The sequence below is a fragment of the Helianthus annuus genome, chromosome 9, assembly GCF_002127325.2.
Source record: "Helianthus annuus cultivar XRQ/B chromosome 9, HanXRQr2.0-SUNRISE, whole genome shotgun sequence".
Lineage (NCBI taxonomy): Eukaryota > Viridiplantae > Streptophyta > Magnoliopsida > Asterales > Asteraceae > Helianthus > Helianthus annuus.
Genome location: NC_035441.2, coordinates 179,903,073 through 179,924,615, shown reverse-complemented (window position 1 = coordinate 179,924,615; position 21,543 = coordinate 179,903,073). Strand labels below are relative to the sequence as shown.

Here is a 21,543-nt window from a genome sequence, read left to right as displayed (position 1 = left end):
ACATTTCTGGTCTCTGTTTAGTCAATTTCCAAACACCTTTTTGCACTTGGTGCAACTGAGTTTATACTTGTGGTTTTGACCTTTGTTTAGTCAAACATGTTTAAACACTTAAAGACAAACATGTTTGAATTCTGCAATTGACCAGGAAAAAACACAGGTTATCTAAGCAGAACATCTGTTACATGTTCATTCCAATGTCCAAAAGCAATTACAGTTAAAGGCAGACATGTTAGACTATCTCATGTTCATTCCAAGGTCTAAAACCAAAAGCTGTCAAAATAAACAAACATCCAATTCATGTTATCTATTGTTAAAACACGGGCTATCTAAGCAAAACTTTCAATTCATGGTCAAACATGAGTATCTCAAGTTCATTCCCTGGTCAAAACAACCATCTAAGTCATGCTTGATCAGTTTAGACTATCTCAGGTACATTTCATGGTCTAACTAAATATGCATCACTCAATTTAAACAACAATAAGCATAGTTAAATACCACATTCATTCATCACTGTTAAATATCATTAGTCATACATCATTGTCACATACCAAAACATGGGTCACCTCTAATCATTAATCCCACATACCCAAAATTTGATCAACCCAAAGCAACTCATTTTAACTATTCTAGGTAACCTAATGTCAGTTAATTAATTAAATATTAATAAATAGGTAACACTGATCATCAACAAAAAACCAATAAATGACCACCACCATAATCTTCACAGTCAACGACGAAAACAAAGCACTACCTGGAAGCCCCTTCCCATCCTCATCAAGACCCGGTATTGGATCCTGATGTGATGTCTGGTCACCTGGACCCTTATTCCAACTACAATTCCATGAAAAACATACTACATTTCAGATTTTATACAAGACACGACTCACGAAATCAAAGTTTAAAACCAAAATTGACACAATGTCGTACCGATAACATGGAAAGTAATGAGAATAACAACGTATTGCCTCATTCTGTCGACATTCGGACTTGATTTTAGGGTTGGATGGTCGGAGCTGTGATGTCGTCGGAGGTGTTCTTCAAAAGGGCAGGGTTTTGGGGAAATAAGGATCGAAATTTTGCTTATGAGAGAAATTTAAGGATTAAAAAGGTGTACAAGGGTCAGATTTGGGTGAAATTACCAACCTGCCTTTCACACCGTTAAGCAAATGGACGATCAACTAACGAAAGTTTGAACTAAGGACTGGATTGATTGCAATTGACAACCACTGGGATTGGAATGGTCGTTTTTTTCTCAAATAGGGTCTGTATGTGAGAACATGTGTAAACCATATGGACAGAAATTGTACTCTACTCAATAGATATTTTTTCTTCGTTTAAGAATAGTGAAATCTTTATAATTCACCTTACAGGAAAGTACACTATCTCCAATGTTACAGACGTTTTTAGGTGCTCTTAGACTCTTAGTTATCACATAATATTTTTAGAAATCCTTAAAAGTGGAAAGCCTCAAATTCTTCAAGTGTACAAATATCCTTACTCTCCTTAATTTCCACATAATCACCTACTCGTTACACAAAATAATTAAATAAAACTTTTCTATTTTTTACTTTTGGCCCACCTCAACGCATGAACCGACACAAACTCATACCCTTGTGCAAGGGCATCTCACCTAAGGGCTTCTTAGGATGTATAAGCTCCAATGGTAAGGCCTCCAAGGACTTGATCTCCAAGGCCAATTGAAGATAGTCTTATGAGCATTTATCATTAAAAGCAATAGACATAAACACAAACCAATCAGAGAAACTATTCTTGACCATTAAAAGGTAACAAATATTACATTACAAAAGAAGAAGATAGTGAAACTGCTATTACAAAGTTTTCTTAAATTTGGGGAAAATAGAAAGAGAAAAAGCTTAAACGCTTAAAGATCGATAACACGGGAAAGCTTTTGAATCCGATTCAACAAGAAGTCACCTTGCTTAATGGTTGCTTGATACAGAGCGTTCTTTGCATCCGGGCGATTGGTTTCTAGCACACCCGCTACTTTATCAATCTTGCAATGAAGCTTCCCTGCTGCAATGAATCTCGAGAGTTCCCTGTTTCCACCAAAAATTTAGAAAATTTTTATTTCATTAATTTTGATATGTGATTATTAAAATAGTATTATTCCGATCAAATCTAAATCTTTGAGTAAGCCGGTTTAGAAGGTTACATGCGTTGAAAAAAAAAACTTTTTAACTTACAGGTCAATGAAGTCAACTGTCACACCAAATGCCTTTGCCATTGCTTCAATGGTGACACTCTTATAAGACTCCAAGAACTGAGAATAGACAACAGTCCTAATCTCTCTCATGTAAAAACGGAAGTGTGGATGCAAGTAACGGTCCAACTTAATATGCTCCGTGATGCCAGCTGTAAATCATTGAAGATTAAATATATTAACCACAGCATTACACGTGGATGACGCCAAATGGCTTATTAAGCATGAAAATGTATAAGATTAACTAACCAAAAGCAGAGAAGAATGACTTATATTGACACTCGTACAAAGAGTTCAAGAATTCTGACAAGTATGGAATTTTGCTTATTACTGTCAGAATCTCAGGGGCATCCACAACCTGCACAGTAAGTAAAACTTCATTTCTTTAGAATTTCACATGCGTTTGATGAATATATAACTAATAGGCATGTTTATATACTGGTTACCTTTTGCTTTAGGGAAACTCGATCCAACGAAATAATGCTAGCAAGAACAGTGTAGAATATAAAAGTGTCATACGGGAAAATTTCGTAAGTAGTGAATGTTGATATTGAATCAAGAAACAAATCAGCAGCTTTCTTGAAGTTGCGAGTGGACATGCAGTATAAGCCTTCATACACTTTCAGTCTGTTTTTCCTTTCCCAATCACCTCCTTCCTCAAACAAGCTGTCATCAGAGATATAGATATAGTTATGATATAAAGGCAAAATAATAAAACAGAAGAGAAAAATGCCTGGATAGTCCCTGTGGTTTGACCAAATTTCACCTTTAGTCCCCAACTTTTTGAAATTACATGTATAATTCTTGTGGTTTGCTCAATTGTTACTCAGATAGTCCCTAGAGTGGGTGACGGTTAGTTTGTCCAGTTAAGTGTGTGTGAAATATCAGTTTTACTCTTATTGTTAAAATAAAAACAAAAAGAAATAATACAAAAGGTAGTTGGCCCACTTCTCTTTTGATTAAAATAAAAAATGTTAAAGAGAACAAATCTACATAGAATTTCAGAAAACTCAAATCAAAAAAACGTTAAAGGGTTTTTTGTCATTTCACACCCACTTAACTAACAAAACTAACCTCCATCCACTTCAGTTCAGGGACTATCTGAATAACAACTAGCCAAACCATGGGGAACAAGAGTGCAATTTTAGAAAGTTGCGGACTAATAGTGAAATTGGGGCAAACCACAGGGACTATCCGGACATTTTTCTCAAAATAGAATAAATAAAATGATTCAGCTCACTTTTTTGCTTTGTCGATACTTCTTGATACAAGATCAAAATCCATGTAGAAGAAGGCCATTTGTAGTGTGTAAAATACTAAGTCCATTCTTTGGCCCACCGCAACTGTTTTACCTTCTGTGATTTTGAGTTGTTCTAGTGCTTTCTCCTGGTTGCATTTAAAAGTAAAATATATGACACAAACTTACACACTGGAGCTATTAGTGTATAAAATTTAGTGATTGAAACAGACATATTATTGTTCTAAATTATAAATGGTGTACCTTGTCAGCAATGCGGATGTAGAACAAAGATTTTGCCAAATGAGCTTCTCGAACTTCACTTTCTCCTAAATTTTCTTCAGCATCAGCTATTCTAAAGATTACAAGAAGAAAATAAAAGGTTGTTAATTTTAACTAAATCAATTACAATGGAGGGGGAACCCTTAATATATACAAGAAAGAAACCAGAATCCAAACTTGGGCCTGTGCACTGAATACAAAGAAACCAAAAAATACTATATTAATAACTAAATTTAACACCCCTCCTCAAGTTGGAGCATAGATTTATCGTGCCCAACTTGTTACAAATAAAAATTAGACACATGACCACGGCCCCTCCTAACTAGAACATCATTGATGAGGTTGCATCTTGAGCTTTGATACTTGGTTATTTCATCCAATGATACACAATACTGGAACGAAAAACAAGTCGTTTCATCAGGTTACAGGTCAGAAACTGGAACAGGAAACCTGAACAGGACAAGGACAGGTTTCGTTTAAGAACAAGAACATGGACCGAAACAGGTTTCTTGTAGGAACAAGAATGGTGACTTGAACAAAAACAGGTAAGTCGTGATTAAAACAGTGAACAACGGCTTCTAAAACAAGAACAGTAAGCTCTAACCGGAGCAGTGAACAATGACTTCTGAAACAGGAACAGGAAACATGATCAGGAATATGGGACAGGAGCAGGGAATCGGAACAAGAACTGGAAAACAGGAAGTCCGGACAGAAACTGTCCGCTGAACAGTACTCGTAAACAGTTACAACGAACAGCAACAATAAACAGGGACAAGAAATCTGGATATTGAGTTTCAGTTCTGGAAAACGGCAGCGGCTAGGGTTTGTACCGAGAGCTTTTATATACTTGCTATAGGTTTCTAGCATCATTTATGATTTTGCCCGATATTTAAACACAAATAAGCTTTATATATGTTTTAATATTGAAATTACAAGCATGTACAAGTGTACAACCTGGAAAGCATGTTGTACAACAACCTGCTGATAATATGAAAAATTCATAAGGCGCGAGCCTCGGGGTCACTTTTTTGCTAAAAAAGGTGCCTCGGTGCACTTTGTGTAAAACATGGGCCTCATGTAGGCTTGAAGCGATGAGGTATGCGCCTTGCACCCAGTTGTGCCTCGGCGCGCTTTTTTAAACCCGAAATATTATTAATCAAAGCATGCCAACTAAAGAATTACTATATTCTCATAGCAATATAGATGTGTAAACAAACAAACGTAGGTAAAACCCCCTCCATAGCAAAGCTATTGGTAGGGTCTTGGGAGAGTAGGATGGGGGCAAACCATTCCTCTATCCCCGTATCCCGAAAGATAAAGAGGTTGCTCCCGCTGAGGCGCCCCCCACTCCATAAACCTTTTGTTGACATAAAGTATAAACATATATGATAATGAATCGTGTGAAACACAGCAAGCCCCCGTATACAAGATCCAAGTACAATACAAGCGGGCAGAATGACCACATGGTTCCATATCATAACAAGTTATGCAAGAAAAAAAACTGAAGGAGGCAGCCTCATGCTAGACTAGATGCGAATCTTGTTCATTCAGTTTTCTTTTTGAATTTGCTTTAAAAGCAAACTTTAATACATGAATTCAGTGCTCCTAAATATACATTCCACTAGTTTCATATGTTATCCTGTAACTTGATAAATCCCCACCCAATACATGATTAAAAAAAAAAATCTGAGATGCTAGAGCCTAGAGTGTAGACAATACATAAAGCCAGCTAAATTTCCCCCCAAAGTGACTCAATTATAGTTCATTATGATCAAACCCGGTAGTCGCTATGCATTATTATATCACATTAGACTGTTTGTTTATTGTTTCAACCTGTTCAAGTATATCCACTGCACAATTCAAATTTAAAAAAAAAAAAAAAAAAAACATAAGCTTACTTTTCGTCTAGTTTTTTGAGCTCTTCGGCAATCTTAACACGCATCGAGTCGAGAACTTTCTGGTCGAGCTCCAAAACCGAATTGGCAGCTAGGGTTTCGTACAACGGTGCCATATCTAGCAAATCAAACATTCGCACACACATTAAGCTAATTTTGAAACAAATGAATGAGATTGAAAGGAATATGGTGGAGGTGATTACCGTCGGCGAGGACGGTGGAGATGACTTCTTCACGGAGGCGGACCTTTTGGATGTCGTCAACGTCGGAATGAGTAAGAAGGAATAGCTTGTTAGCAAGCACTAAGTGAGGTTGCTGTGTGCCTTCTGTACCTTCCATGGTTTCCGTTTGCTGTTTCTGTTGATCGGAACGATTTGAGTTTCTTCTTCACTTGGCTTGCACAAGGAGAAACCGGATGATCCCTGTATTTATCAGGGTGAGTTGCACTTTATGCCCTTTTACTTTGGTACGTTGCATATTTAGTCCCTACGCTTCCATGAAATGACCTATTTTACGAAAGTTATAAATATGGTTTTCACTGTTCACTTTAGGGTAAGGGGTGGCGTAGAGCAAAGCGTGCGGCGAGAAGGTACTTGCGCCAACTAGGGGTGTGCAAAGTCGGTTAACCGTGGATTCAGTTAACCGATGGTCAGTTAACCGAGGGTTCGGTTAATTTAAAAGTATTAACTATAATCATAACCGATAATTGGTTAACCGTTGTTCGGTTAACCATTTGTTATGGATCGGTTTCGGTTAATTATCCAATGTATATAAAACTTTAGGGCTGTAAACAAGCCGAGTCGAGTCGAGCTTGACCCAGCTCGAGCTCGGCTCGAACTCAATTTGTTACACCCTAACACGCTTTAACTGAAAAGACGTAGCGGAAAATACATGCCATCAAATTTCTTTCATTATGAACGTCTTAACTTACTTGAGGTTCATTTTAAGGTGACACATTTACAATGAATACATCAATTGATCTCATTTATGAAATAGAAACATAAACTATGTTTACCAAATTAGTTATTCAAACATTCCCGTACAATCTAACTTGTGACTCGGTCTTCGATCTCCACACCTCAGTGATCTTCCGTGACTCGTACAACCTACACTTACCATACAAAATTCAAACGATAGTACACATTATGAACGTAACAAGATTCATACACTTTTACTTTCTATTCCGATATTCCTTTGCACTTAGGCATTTCCGTCTGAGTATCCATTTCCCAGTGAGACTTTAACATTGTACCTGCATTATTCTTCATTCTCAAGGTACACTATTACTAGCATCAATACTCAATCGTATTGAAAACATATGAGCATACGTAATTACCTACTGGCATACGGTTATACATGCATACTGGCATCCACATATATATACGTTCACACCTACACTCGTATGCACCTCCACACTTAAATACATAATACTTACGCCCATACATATCTACTTGCGTACGCACCTACACCATTACCTACATATATACCTTCCTACGTACAGATCTACATACTTACACCCATTCTCAAAACGAAACATAACTATACACGTGCATACATTCACTAGTGAAATCTATACATACATACTTACATACATACATACATACATACATACATACATACATACATACATACATACATACATACATACATACATACATACATACATACATACATACATACATACATACATACATACATACATACATACATACATACATACATACATACATACATACATACATACATACATACATACATACATACATACATACATACATACATACATACATACATACATACATACATACATACATACATACATACATACATACATACATACATACATACATACATACATACCCACGTACATAATTCATTACCCCGCATACTCGCTTACATACCCCGTTCTTATTCGCACATCTTAAACGCTTTTAAAATATCTATCGGGTATGTTTCGGATCTTAAAAATGAGTTTCATACTCATCCGTAACTTACCAAGCCATTTGGTAGGGTTTAAGGAACATTATAAAACTTAACGAGGCTTGGAATGGGTTCACGGGGTTCGAATTCGAAGAAAAACGAAGAAATTACATAAACAATACTTTTACACCTGACCTCCACCGTAAGCTACGGTGGCTACCGTAGCTTACGGTGGCCCCAAAAGCTTACGGTAGAAATAGTCTGCCTTACGGCAGAATTAAATGTCCAGCACCCACCGTAGCTTACGGTGGGCACCGTAAGCTACGGTGATGCCCAGTTCAGCCTTTGTTTTTAATACTAAAACTCGCATAACTTACTCGTTTTTGATCCGTTTTACCCGATTCTTTTTCCTACGCGACCGTAATTTAATTCTCCATCACATGGAGTGAAAATCCAATATTTGGACTACCTAACCTTATGACTCTTATGCCTTCGGCTTATTTCCCTTTTTCCAAATTTTGACCCGTTCTTGCATATCTCAACATAACTTGTTTCTAATTGTCCGTAAAACCTTTCCCTGTATTTTAGACTAAGAATCCTTGCCCCGGGTCCGTAATCTTTACGAATTTCATTACCGCTACCTTACTTATACATAATTATTCGACCCGTTTAAACCCATCAATTTACCTTAATACTTTCATCCTTACATAATATCCCCACAATCATGAACATGAAAATTCTACGTGCATACTAAGAAGTGAGTCGGAAGTCACTTACCTTGTGCATCCGTGTTCGTGACCGCTTCCCTGCCTCATCTTGACCCGTTAGCCTTCCATGCTTAGTCCACGCTTGTGTGTTTCCTATTCTTTCATGTCGTCATGCATGACAATGTTAGTATTCATGCTCATTCATATTAACACACATTTTCCAACTCTTATCTATATTGACTTTCACTAACACGCATACGACATGATTTGTCAACCACATTGTTCAATATCTTCGAGTTCCAAATTCATTACCACACATAACACATAATCAATTCTCACATACTTATACTTTCATAATTCTACATTTGACAACCACTTCCTGTAAGAATCAACTTAACATAATCGTAACATCATCCTTTGCTAATGAGGTCATATGATATATATATATATATATATATTTAGTACATGTTCACTTTTGACCGTAATTAAGGGATTAGTAGACCACATAGCAAACCTTACCCGTTCGAACACAATGTACAAGCTCCTAATGCATAAATTTGACCAACATATACCTTCAACCCGAATTCATATACAAGTTTCATCTAAAGCACATTTTTCAAGTTAGTAACTACTATTTTCACCACAATCGCTTTCTATACATGTAAACTTACAACTTGCATACAATTTCACTTTCTACTTCACCTAGTCATTTTGTCAAACACTTGGCGTGCGTACTAACATTTAAGCACATTGTACAAGCAATTTAAGCATGTTCTCCCCATATTCACCTCATGAATCCTTTCATTCAAACAAGATTACATTATCACCTACATCATATTACTATCAAAACTTAATACATAACACATGCATCAACATAATCAAAATCATCACTATACACATGTTTGATTCTAAACATCATTAACATAAGTAAATCATCAATTTACATCACATTATCTAAAACCCACTTTACTACTACATTATTAATCACTTACTAGTGATCTAAACTTAAGTTCTTCATAATATCACCATGCCTTTGGTGTATGTACTACCTTCTAAACATAAAGTACAACTAGTTCATGCACAATCTCCTAATCTCATACACAATTCATCAAATTCCACTTCCTAATCAACACGAATCATTCATGCATAAACATCAAACATACTAGTATTACATTTCTTTTAATTCCTCTAACAAGAACCCATCATGCAAATCAAAATACATCAATATTAAGCAAAATTGGACATTGATGATTCACCCATGTCATCATCTTCATCATAACAAATGGGTTTCATCCAAAAACATCGAATTTACCTAAATCATGCATAACCCATGTCCAATATGATGATTCTAACACACACCCATTCTCAATTTCATACAAATTCACGATTTTCATCAAAACCCACTTCGTGAAAGATCACCAATCTAACTTCTAAGACATACCTTATGATCCCCTTGTGACGGTGATCATTATTCCATGTTTATTTGCGAATTTGAGCCTTGAATCATCCCTTGATTTGAAGCTTTTGAAGAATTAGGGCTTGGCTCCTATGGAGCCCCTTCTGATCGTTCCAGAACACACACGAGATGTGTGTGTTTGTGTGTGGTTTTTATTAATTTAAAATGTAACTTTCCCCTTGTTCATCTTTGGTCCCTCAAGTTTATACCTTTGCTTGTTTTGCTAAACATTTGACTAGGTATAATAACCTAGTTATTACATTCTATTTTATTAGACATGGGGTCTTACTAACAATTTTAATAATTCGAGTTTTGGGGCGTTACACAATTCGAGCTGGCTCGGCTCGAGCTCGAATTTCAAATCGAGCTGAGATTTGAGGCTCGAGCTCGACTTGATTAAAATTCGAGCTGGCTCGGATCGGCTCGATCTAGCTTGAACTAACAAAGAACCGCAAAATTTACTACTTAAAAAGCCCTAAAAATGAATCTCTTCATAGACTTAGGGCCATAATTGCAATTTAATTTAACCAAAAGACTAAATATGCAATTATAAATAGTTAGTTTACTTTGTACATTGTCTTTACCTTCTTTTATAGGGGAGATGCTCCATTGATTTTTGTCTTCTGAGCGACGTGGGACAAAAAAAATGAAAGATGTAAACCTTATCGAGCCGGATCACGAGCTCACGAGCCGAGCCAGGCCAAGCTCGAGCTCGGCTCGTTTACAGACCGAGCCGAGCCGAGCTGGCTCGTTTACAATCGAGCCAATTTCGAGCCAAGCTTTTTTCGAACTTTTTTCGAGCGAGTTTCGAGCGAGCAGCGAGCCACGAGTTTTTTGAACACCCCTATAAAACTTGCGAAATTATATAGATACCACATGCATTTTGGTATAAAACTTGAAAAATTATATAGATACCACATGCATTTCGGTTAATTTAAAAGTATTGACTATAATCATAACCGATAATTGGTTAACCGTTGTTCGGTTAACCATTTGTTATGGATCGGTTTCGGTTAATTATCCAACGTATATAAAACTTGCAAAATTATATAGATACCACATGCATTTTCGGTAATAAAACAAACACTAATAGTTATGCGGCAAGAAAGTACCTACCAGAACAATGCTCCACCTATGCTATATCTCCACCTATCCGATATCCCCTCGTGGGAAAGATGGGCAATATGGTGCATTGATGATGTATCATATACTCTTTAACGAAAAAAAATGTGTGTGGATGGCGTTTTCCATGGGTGTAGTTTAGCTAAACACCCTAAAAATACATTTATTCTTAAAACGTGGCCATCTATTAAAAAAACTCTAATTAATCTCATTTCCTACTTCTATATTTGTTTAATTAATAAAAAAATGCTTATTTATTCCTTTTTATTAGTTCTTCTCTTTCTTCACACACAACTATTTTCAGAAAAATACAATCAATTATGAAACCGGTATTACCAAAACTCATCCTATGTATGACCCATACTCAATAAAAACATGCCATATCCTAAGAAGAAGTATGTTTGCTCATCTAATACAAAATTAATTTTCCATAACCTAGCAGTTTAGAGGTATTGTGTTTATCTCTAGGTTTAAATCTTTGTAAGCACAAATTTAGATAATATTCAAGTGTCAAAAACTTATATCCAAGAAAAAGTATAACAAAAATAAAGCTGATGGACTCAGCTGTAGATAAAGCTAAACATTCTTCATAGAGTTCATTACTCGAACAGTCATATGCTTCGCCCATATTGCAATTTTGATTCTCAACTTTTCGATATTACACAGATGCTCCTGATGATATTCATTATATAACACTACTCGCCGACGCCAACAGTGGCGTCTCTGAGAACTCATATATCATGTTCGAGCTCAAAAAATGTGCCCTTATACCTTAACGATAAACAATGCAGTTACAAAAATGAAAAAATCGTAGTATTCGATAAACAATGCAATTACGAAAAAATGAGAAAATTATAATATTCGAATGAGTTACGTACCGTAATAACTAATAAGCTAATAGCTAACCAATGATTTGTGCAACTCTCCTTGTATTCTTCATAGCAAATTGGTGAATCAACTCTTCACAATTTATATTATCTAAGACTTCGTTTCACTTAGTAATGGGCTCAATTAACCTAGTAGGCTAAATTCTAAAGTCTAAACCATAAAAAAATGATTTGTAAACAAGCCTTACTTAAAATTGGTATGAGTTTACTATTTTTAAAAAAATAACATGTATATATCGGATTTTTTTTTAAATATATGCCCCTCGAAATCATGGGCCCTGTGCGGAAGTCATCCCAGCACACTATCTAAGCCTCCCTTGGACGCCAATAAGCTTTAGTTTTCAAGTAAGTGGTATGTGAAATGACCAAAATAGCCTTTAATCATTTAAAAGAATAATAAATTACTTAAAATTATACAAATAAATATCCCAAAGTTTAGGTCAAACTAAAATTCATCATATAAAAACCTCAACGAAACCCTCGCACATGAACTCAACACTCTGTTCTTCTCAGCTGTCGTGCCGTCGTTAACTATCACCAGAACCGAAACCGTTTTCCGTCGCGTAAACAAACAATCGTCAAGAATGGGTAAAAAAACGAAGAAGCCCGGAAAGGGGAAGGAGAAAACGGAGAGAAAAACAGCCAAAGCAGAGGAGAAAAAAGCCCGCAGAGAGTCCAAGAAAGTCTCACCTGAAGACGACATTGATGCCATTCTGGTTCTCTCCTTAAACACATATTACTGTTAATTAAACATTTTTTTTCCACTTCTGTTTTTATACTTACCAAATTTATGTTTTTGAGGGTTTAGTTAAGCATTCAGAAGGAAGAAGCTAAGAAAAAAGAAATTCATGTTGAAGAAAACGCGCCTCGGCCGTCTCCGCGGTCCAATTGCTCGGTATATTACTCAATTTTGTATTCGTATTTGAATTAGACAATTAGTAAGGATGTGCTGTGAATGTAGGATTGACTAGGGGTGTTGTGTTGTGCAGTTGAATATTAATCCTTTGAAGGAAACTGAAATGATACTGTATGGTGGTGAATTCTACAATGGTACCAAGGTCTGTATAGCTAATTGTCTTGGTTTTAAATTGCGTAATGCACTCCGATGCGGTTGGTCCAAAAATGTGATGCGTGATGCTCCATGCGATGTGTGCGCTCTTTATAAAAAATATTAAAAAAATTATTTATACATTATAAAAGCATACTCAAAGTAAAACAAATGACGTAATAAGAAGATAAAGGTTGTGCTTTTTGGTTCAAATCAAGCATACTAATGGGCTGTTTGTTTAGTTCTTAATGAGGCTCTTAATGATTCAGATCTCTTACTGGTTCAACACTTAATGGTTCAGACTGTTTGTTTCGTGACAGACGTTGAACAATTCAGACATTTGCCTCTGAATGGTTAAGCATTATACTGAGTCTGAATGGTTAAGACCTCTTATCTGAATTAGTCAGACATTTGTCTCTGAACGGTTAAGCATTATACTGGCTCTTAATGGTTCATACCTCTTGCTGGTTCAGCACTTAATGGTTCAGACATGGTTCAGCACTTACCCATTCAAAAGTTGCCAAGCAGCCGATATTAATTATTGAAAAAACCGAACCCGGTTCATAAAATCTGGAAAAAAAAAAAACTCAGGAAACAATGTTGTGTGCATCAGAGCGCATTATGCGAAACGCTTGCAATATTCTCACATCACGTAAATGCGACACATCAGCTGTGGTGATGCGCTTTCATCAGCGTATCACGCATTATGCGCGCATTTTAAAACCAAGATAGCTGCTATTATGTTATACATGTTATACTTCATCTTGTTTTCGAAATTGTGATGGGGCTTACTTCGAGAGTGTTTCACAGACGTACGTTTATGGGGATCTTTATCGGTATGATGTGAACAAGGGAGATTGGAAGCTTGTATCTAGCCCTAACAGTCCACCTCCTCGCAGTGCTCACCAGGCTGTTACATGGAAGAATTATTTATATATTTTCGGTAATTAGAGTTTTGCATAATTTGCATAGTAAAAGTACTAACTGCATTCTTAAAATGAGTTACGAATCGACTTTGATAAAGAACTGTATTTAAACAAGAAACTGTATCTATAAAGTAACAATTTTTTTATTGGTCATTAGGTGGTGAATTTACTTCTCCTAATCAAGAGCGTTTCCATCACTACAAGGTAGAATAATTATGTCCTCGAATGCGTTATTTTCTGTTGATGTATATTATTTGAGTTTTTCTTATGTGTGGAGTGTTATATTTTTCTGTTAGTACAGGACTTTTGGATGTTGGATTTGAAAACAAATCAATGGGAACAGTTGAACTATAAAGGTTGTCCCAGTCCACGTTCTGGTCATCGGATGGTATGTTACTAGTTATTTGGGTTGTACGTTGTTCGTAGTGCTTGCGGTTTCTGGTTTCCAGTGTGCAACTAAATTTATGCCTTATTTGTAGGTTTTGTATAAGCACAAACTTGTTGTTTTTGGTGGATTCTATGATACTCTCCGAGAAGTGAGGTCGGTATCTTTATTTCTTATATTTGTTACTTTATTTCTTATAGAGTGAATTTCAAGAATTGTACTTTATCTTTATACCCATTTTCAGACGCTGTCCTTTATGTTCAAAGTTGACGAGTTTTGTCCTTTATGTTTTCATATCATACACGTTTTGTCCTTTAGGCCTAACCCAGTTAGTTTTTTTAGTTAAATTTGGTCATGTGCTTTGCACATGAGGGCATTTTTGTCAATTCAAAAGTTGTAGAAGCTTTGAGCTGTAAATCTGCCGTTGAACTTACCTTTGAATTGACAAAAATGCCCTCATGTGCAAAGCAAATGACCAAATTTAACTGAAAAAACTAACTAGGTTAGGCCTAAAGGACAAAACGTGTATGATATGAAAACATAAAGGATAAAACTCGTCAATTTTGAACATAAAGGACAGCGCCTGAAAATTGATATAAAGATAAAGGACAATCCTTGAAATTCACTCTTTCTTATATTATTTTGACTTTTTGCACTTAAGCTTCAACATCTGATCCTTCTATTTGTTACTTTGTTTACTTTTGCAGATACTTCAATGATTTGTATGTCTTTGATTTGGATACTTTTAAGGTAAAATAGTGAACAAATAGGCAGTTTATTCACTGTTTGGTGAATCAATCAACTAAAACAAGTTCATTGTGTTGCTGCAGTGGCAAGAGATAAAACCGACACCTGGATGCTTATGGCCTAGTGCTCGGAGTGGTTTCCAACTCTTTGTTCACCAAGACGATGTGAGTTAAATACTGGGTTTTAAAAAGCGCGCCCTAGGCGCGCCTAGGCGCAAGGCGCAACAAGGCGCAGGGTCTTGGGCTTTTTTGCTTCTCGCCTTGTGTTTTTACAGGAAGCGCCAAAAAAGCGCATTTTTGATGTTTTTTTGTGGGCTTTTTGGCCTGAGGCGCGCGCCTCATGTACCCTAGGCATTTTACTGCATAAAAATGTTGTACCTTGGGTTTTTTGACTTGTACATGTAATTAAAATGGTATAAAAGCCTTACTTATAGCTATATTTTGGTTAAAGGAAGCTAAAAACCTATGGGATATGTATGGGATATATATAAAAAAATATATAAACATCTTGCGCCTCGGGTACGAAAAGCCCACCGCTTTTGCGCTTTGCGCTTCGCGCCTCAATTTTAGACCTTGTCGCTTTTGTCCGCCTCTCGCTTTTTAAAACCAAGGTTAAATATATTTACAATTACAGATATATGTCATTTCTTGTGTTTATTAAATTTTTATTGTTGATCGTAGATTTATTTATATGGTGGCTATTCGAAAGAGATATCTTCTGATAAAAACAGCTCGGAGAAAGGGATTGTTCATTCAGACATGTGGGTGCTTGACCCTAAGACTTGGGTTTGGAACAAGGTATTTAACTAGTTATGCTTCTTTCATTTTTAATTTATGTAATTATATAACTTATATTTATATTGCATCCGTTTAAGCTTTCCTCAACATTCGGTTTCAGGTTAAGAAAGGTGGGATGCCACCTGGACCTCGTGCTGGTTTCTCTATGTGTGTACACAAAAACCGGGCCGTGCTATATGGGGGAGTTGTGGACATGGAGACTGAAGGTTGACATTCTATTTAATCTTTTTTTTTTCTGTACAATGGTTGTTTCTTAACCACTAATTAGTTTTATTTGTATTATAAGCCTAAAACTAATTTCTGGTTTTGTACTGCTCTTTCATATTCTATTTCGGCTTACTTTTGGCTTTTTTCTTTGCCTGTTAATTGGCTCAAATTGCATGTGCAGGTGATGTGTTAATGAGCTTGTTCTTGAATGAACTTTATGGTTTTCAATTAGACATCCATCGATGGTAAATCTTGCATATTCTTATCATTTTTCTATACAAACATAAAGTTTAAAGATTTTGCTAATCTGCTATCGTTAATATTTAGGTACCCTTTGGAGCTGAGAAAGGAGAAATCAACTAAAGATAAGGTAGTTTTTCGCAAAAGTTAAGTTGCCTTTAGGTTTGTGTTGTTTACCTCATTAGTTATAAGATTATTTCTAGTGTTAATTAATTCAAGCTTGTGTGTTATATTTACTTTTTTACTTAAGATTCAGAAGTGTAAATTCATCTGTATACTGATAAAAACGGTTTTCTAAACTATATTTGCAGATAAAAAAGATTAAAAATGAAGAGACTCATGCTCCTTCTGACACTAGTGATGATCCTATGGAGGTAGTTACCAATGATGAAGATGAAAATATGGACTGTGACATTGACGATATCTCGTCTAGTATGGAGAAAAACATCAGGGTTAATGGTGCTGAGGTGGCGGTCAAATCCAATTCAAAGACCCACGATTCAAACTCAAAAGTGTTGACCCCGTGTTCCACTTTGGAAGAGGTAGATTAAAATTTAAAAAAAAAATATTCATGTTTATTTTTCCCTTTTTTAACTTTTTTTTGTCGGAAGTTCAGGTAGTGAAACCTTGTGGGCGTATAAATGCCAGCATGGTAGTGGGAAAAGATACACTGTATATCTATGGCGGCATGATGGAAATACGAGATCAAGAAATCACACTTGATGATTTGTATGCACTTAATCTCAGCAAACTTGATGAATGGAAATGCCTTATACCGGTTTGTTACACACTCTTCAAGTTTGTGCCCATGAAGTTAGATGATCTTTAAAATAATTTTACTTCTCGTTATGTTGTATAGGCATCTGAGTCTGAGTGGGTTGAAGCATCAGAGGATGATGAAGAAGACGACGATGATGATGATGATGAAGACAGTGAAGACGAAAACGAGGAGAAAGATGATAGTGACGAAGATGACGATGAGGAAGATGATGATGATATGGAGGTACCTCAATTATTATATTGATATATGGTCATCTAGATTTTTAATATATATATAAATAGGCAAATAGCATTTATGTTTTTTTTAGATTAAGATCCTCTCACTTGTGTTGTCATATTGTTCATATTGTGAGTGAGATGAAATAGCGGTTCTTTATTTTAAATAAAAGCAGGCCCTTTTTATGTTTTCTCGTTGGTTCTTCAACATGATCAACATGAGGGGATCCTTATCTTTTTTTTTAATCATTTTTTTTATCTTTTTTTTTTTTTTTTTTTTTGCATTTTATCTGTTTGAAGGCTCAAAATGATGGTGTGTTGGGAGATGCTGTTGCAATAATAAAAGGTGAAGGAAAAAAGCTTAGAAGGAAGGAAAAAAGGGCTAGAATCGAGCAAATTAGGGCCAGTCTTGGTCTTTCCGACTCCCAGAGAACTCCAATGGTACGTTTTCTAATCGTATTGCACAATTTTTGTTTTGTTTTTTTTTTTTTTTTTTTTTTTTTTTGACAGATAAAGTGTTTCATGTCAACCTGACCCAATACGTTTCAACCAGTTAAGAGTCTATTTTGACAATTACCCAACCTACCCCCTTTGACACCTCTAGCTCAATTTTGACTCTTTGTTTCACATTAGTTCAAACTAATTATTGATTGACTTGTTATTCTTAAAGCCTGGGGAAGCTCTGAAAGACTTTTATAAGCGGACAAACGGTTATTGGCAAATGGCCGCATATGAACATACTGCACACACAGGAAAGGTTTGTTAAATTTTTTCTTAAACCCAAGTTAGTTTTCTGTTGACCTTTCTTTCAGTTTTGATCATGATTTAGTTGCCTTTTTTTCGTTTTCATTACAGGAACTCCGTAAGGATGGTTTTGATCTTGCTGAATCTCGGTACAAAGAGCTGAAGCCCATCCTAGACGAGGTACCCTCTTTTCTTGAGAAGATTTTTTTGTTCGGTTTGGGGGTGGGGTAAAAAATGAAATAATGTTAGTTGAAATTATTTTTTTTTGTTTGAAACCAATCTTCAAAAGAGTTCCTCTTGTTGTGTACAATGTAGCTGGCGATTCTAGAGGCGGAGCAGAAAGCCGAAGAAGCTGAAGGTCCTGAAACTAGTAATTCAAGAAAGAAAGGCACCAAGAAAAACAAACATCTGGGCTCAAAGTAGTCTTTGAAAGTTCAAAGTTGGCTCGATAGTTAACTCAAAGCCAAAGTGGCTCACTCGCCCAGGCACTAATGATGGCTTGATGGGATTAGCAATTGGCCTGGTGCTGGTTCGATCTGCGGAGGTTGTTTGTATTTTAGCTTTTCTTTTTTGAGGCTGGTGTTAGTTCCCTTCATCTGCAATTTGAAAGTAACCAGATATTTAAAATCCTCCTGTGAAAGACTGGAGATTTTGTATTACCTGCTTGAATATATATAGTATTTGTTAAAGTTTAATCCTATATGTTGAGCCCCAAAAAAGATGCAAAATAATATTAAGTTTGAATATATGTGTTGGTAAAGTCATTGAAGTTAAGGTGTTGCTCCCCTTGAGGTCAAGGGTTTGAGCTCTGCCGAAGGCGGATTTGGTGTAATTTAAGTTAAAAAAAATGATACACGATGTTTGATGATCACATTTGGTTCCTCAAATTTTTTTACCCCCTTGACTTTCTAATAAGTGTCCGTATAAATTCAACTACGTATACGTTTTATGTCACGTGAGTCACTTGGTGTTATAAATTTGTAATTTTATTTTATGTTTTTTTCCGGATTTGGTCGTCGTTCGGTTGCTACTTAGCATGGTTTTACGCCCTCCCTACAACGTTGGTATCATGACTTTACGCCCCCTCACCGCAACGCGCGCGCGCGGGGGGGGGGGGGGGGAGGGGGGGCAGGGGGCAACGACTAGTTATAATCAATTGAAAAACATGTGAACACTTCAACCTCAATCACTAGTTACTTTAAATAAACCACAAACACGCCACTGTATGATGAAAATGACAAACACGAAACATGACATTTTGGACAAAAAGGACGAGAAACAGAAAACCCTAAACGGAACTTCTAGAAAAACGAGTTGGGTCAAAATTGTCGTAAAGTAAGGTTTAGACGGCCTGGTCTAAGCGCGGTTTGTTGTAATAATGGCAGAGGAGTCGTGTTTGGAAATACTTGCGTCACCCCATGAAAAATGTGTCTTGACTTGCCACCGAATATCAACACATCACCTGATTGCAACAAAACTTTGTCTAACTTGTCTTTGTTTCTTGTATAGCCATACAAGAATTCTGCAGTGTCACCAATGGAGATAGAAACCACAGGCAATCCTCTTCGAAGGCTATCAGAGCTCTCATCGCGATCCTACGTTCAAACAAAAATACACAGAAATTAACTCTAGTATTTCAAATCATTTACCTACAAAATGGGTCAGTCACATATATATAGGTGTGTGTGTGTGTGTATGTAAAACTAACCTGATGAAGGCCAAGTCGACCGTAGACTGGTGAATAAAAATTGACTATACATATATCAGGGCACATTGAAGGAAGTCCTTTCATACGTTTTTGAGCATTTTGAACTGAAGTTTTAGCGAATGAAATAAGTTCGTATGGAAGCGGTGGTGCTTTAGAACCATCACTTCTATAACATTCCTTATACTTTGTTACAGGATCCCAGTTTCGACCAAAACACATCATTTGTAGTCGAAGTTTAGCTCCACTTTGGTGACTAGGCTCGTAAAACCCCCCGGGGCCCGCACCATGCTTTTGACATATATTCACTATATCAACCTAAAAAATTAGATCCGGGTCAAAAGAATTCAACTATTACAATCCAAACATGTAAATCAATTTCTGATGCAAGCATTGTTCTTGAAAAACACATACAATTAGCAAAAAAAACAAAGGGAAAATCACGAAAATGACCCTTTGACCAACCACTTTACGAAAATAAACACTGAACGCGTCAAGAACAGCCGCATTCGCAGAAAACAATGTACTTTTTGCGTCTGGGTCTTTGCGTCAGAGAATGTGCTATTGGTTTTCGCGCCTACTTTTTTCTTTTTCCATCACAATTTTTAAAAGATCCTAACTTTTTCTTACGTAATATTTTTTTTTTATAAAAAATACACCAAATTAAAGATAATAAAATTCTCTTTAATATGGTGTAAACTTTAAAAAATATGACGTGTGAAAAGGTTATGTTTGTTTAAAAATCGTGGTAAAAATCGTCGACGACACATGCCGACTTCTTATTCGCCAGGATTGATGAGGCAGCCACACACGAAGCATGTTCATTTTCGTAATTTTGACCGGTCGGGTCAACTTACCATTTTCGTGATTTTTTCCCAAAAACAAATACCTGATCTTTGAGACTGATGTAGTTCTTCAAGAGAATCACTCCGGATCCAAGTATTTCATAAGAAGTCGAACAATTTCTCTTCGAAGTGCTTTGACACACCGAATCTGTGCTAAAACAGGGGCAGCAAATTAAACTAAACGGTTGTGATTCATCGGAACCTTTAGCACAAGGAGTGTTGTGACACTGCTTAAATTTTCCAATTAAAGAGCCATGAAATGCATCCTGTATGTATAAAAAAACAATGTTATAATAATATATTTAACAGTAGGGTACGTAAAAACTGATTTTAATCATGTTAAAAGCATATAGTAATTTTCATGACTCATAAACTGATGTAATGAACCGTAAGACTCACCCTTCCACACCAAAATGATGAAGATTCAATGGGTTTAAATAATCGGTAGAAACTGGAATGATTAATCGTCATTCAGATGAAAGAATTCTGCAGTACACTCCTAGAAAATATAGGTTTTACTGAACTTTACAAAGATAAAACGGGTTTTGGGTATTACCCGTGAGATCGTAACCGATATAAATCAATCCATGTTACCTAGTGAGCCTAATCTCAAGCCCAACATATTTGCCCAAATGGCCGCTTATGAATTGAAGATACTGGAAGGCCTCTACTGTTCGTGTTGTGGGTTGGCCGTTGGGGTGTAAAACCGGCGTTATTAGTGTGGGTTGCGTAAAATGGTGCTAATCGAGCGATGACCAAAACAGGATTAAAACGTAAATAAAAAACTGAATTTATAACACCAATTGACTTACTAAAAACTTATATCAAATAAGGATGAAAACGTATTATATTTGACCTAACGCATTTACTAAAACAATTACATATGTAAACAACTTGTATTTATAGCATCACATACATAGAAAAAAAAAACTAAGATTCTAAAGAGTAAAAATGACATTTTAACAAAATTTAAAAAGTTGGACTATTAATATCAATATTAAAGATTAAGGTACACAAAAAAGAAAAAAATGACAAAATAACACTATTCATTGCTATATTGTCAATTGTCAATTAATATATACTAAGATTTCCCAATCGCACGTTCCGCAGGGAATCCGCATACGAATCAAACAATAAAGATCAATATAAAGCTTGTAAAATATAAATGTGTAAAAC

At 36.0% G+C, this 21,543-nt stretch overlaps 3 protein-coding genes and 1 long non-coding RNA gene across 4 annotated transcripts; 1 reads left to right on the top strand and 3 right to left on the bottom strand.

Annotated features, from left to right (window-relative positions):
• Nucleotides 1-1,755: 1,755 nt before the first annotated feature.
• LOC110879876 (26S proteasome non-ATPase regulatory subunit 6 homolog) lies at nucleotides 1,756-6,057 on the bottom strand. The gene is made up of 8 exons (XM_022128410.2): nucleotides 5,839-6,057; nucleotides 5,639-5,753; nucleotides 3,723-3,813; nucleotides 3,462-3,607; nucleotides 2,668-2,887; nucleotides 2,471-2,579; nucleotides 2,205-2,373; nucleotides 1,756-2,057 (listed from the first exon to the last, which is right to left on the bottom strand). Exons 1-8 carry the CDS (start codon nucleotides 5,972-5,974, stop codon nucleotides 1,883-1,885), a joined length of 1,161 nt encoding a protein of 386 aa, XP_021984102.1. The 5' UTR covers nucleotides 5,975-6,057; the 3' UTR covers nucleotides 1,756-1,882.
• On the bottom strand, nucleotides 6,058-9,841 carry LOC118482262. The gene is made up of 4 exons (XR_004868082.1): nucleotides 9,704-9,841; nucleotides 8,333-8,420; nucleotides 6,651-6,741; nucleotides 6,058-6,141 (listed from the first exon to the last, which is right to left on the bottom strand). It is a non-coding gene; the product is annotated as an uncharacterized LOC118482262 (long non-coding RNA).
• Nucleotides 9,842-12,311: 2,470 nt separating this feature from the next.
• LOC110879873 (kelch domain-containing protein 4) lies at nucleotides 12,312-18,517 on the top strand. Its single transcript, XM_022128406.2, has 20 exons — nucleotides 12,312-12,443; nucleotides 12,536-12,622; nucleotides 12,717-12,785; nucleotides 13,586-13,718; nucleotides 13,859-13,905; nucleotides 14,003-14,089; nucleotides 14,181-14,242; nucleotides 14,794-14,836; nucleotides 14,917-14,997; nucleotides 15,514-15,630; nucleotides 15,731-15,836; nucleotides 16,019-16,082; nucleotides 16,165-16,207; nucleotides 16,389-16,619; nucleotides 16,694-16,855; nucleotides 16,937-17,080; nucleotides 17,374-17,514; nucleotides 17,744-17,830; nucleotides 17,929-17,997; nucleotides 18,133-18,517. Exons 1-20 carry the CDS (start codon nucleotides 12,312-12,314, stop codon nucleotides 18,238-18,240), a joined length of 2,013 nt encoding a protein of 670 aa, XP_021984098.1. The 3' UTR covers nucleotides 18,241-18,517.
• A 475-nt stretch (nucleotides 18,518-18,992) lies between these two features.
• On the bottom strand, nucleotides 18,993-21,127 carry LOC110879874 (alpha-ketoglutarate-dependent dioxygenase AlkB). The gene is made up of 5 exons (XM_035977935.1): nucleotides 20,962-21,127; nucleotides 20,767-20,853; nucleotides 20,412-20,633; nucleotides 19,526-19,840; nucleotides 18,993-19,412 (listed from the first exon to the last, which is right to left on the bottom strand). The coding sequence occupies exons 2-5, from the start codon at nucleotides 20,836-20,838 to the stop codon at nucleotides 19,137-19,139; spliced, it is 885 nt and encodes a 294-aa protein (XP_035833828.1). The 5' UTR covers nucleotides 20,839-20,853; nucleotides 20,962-21,127; the 3' UTR covers nucleotides 18,993-19,136.
• Between the last annotated feature and the right edge of the window lie 416 nt (nucleotides 21,128-21,543).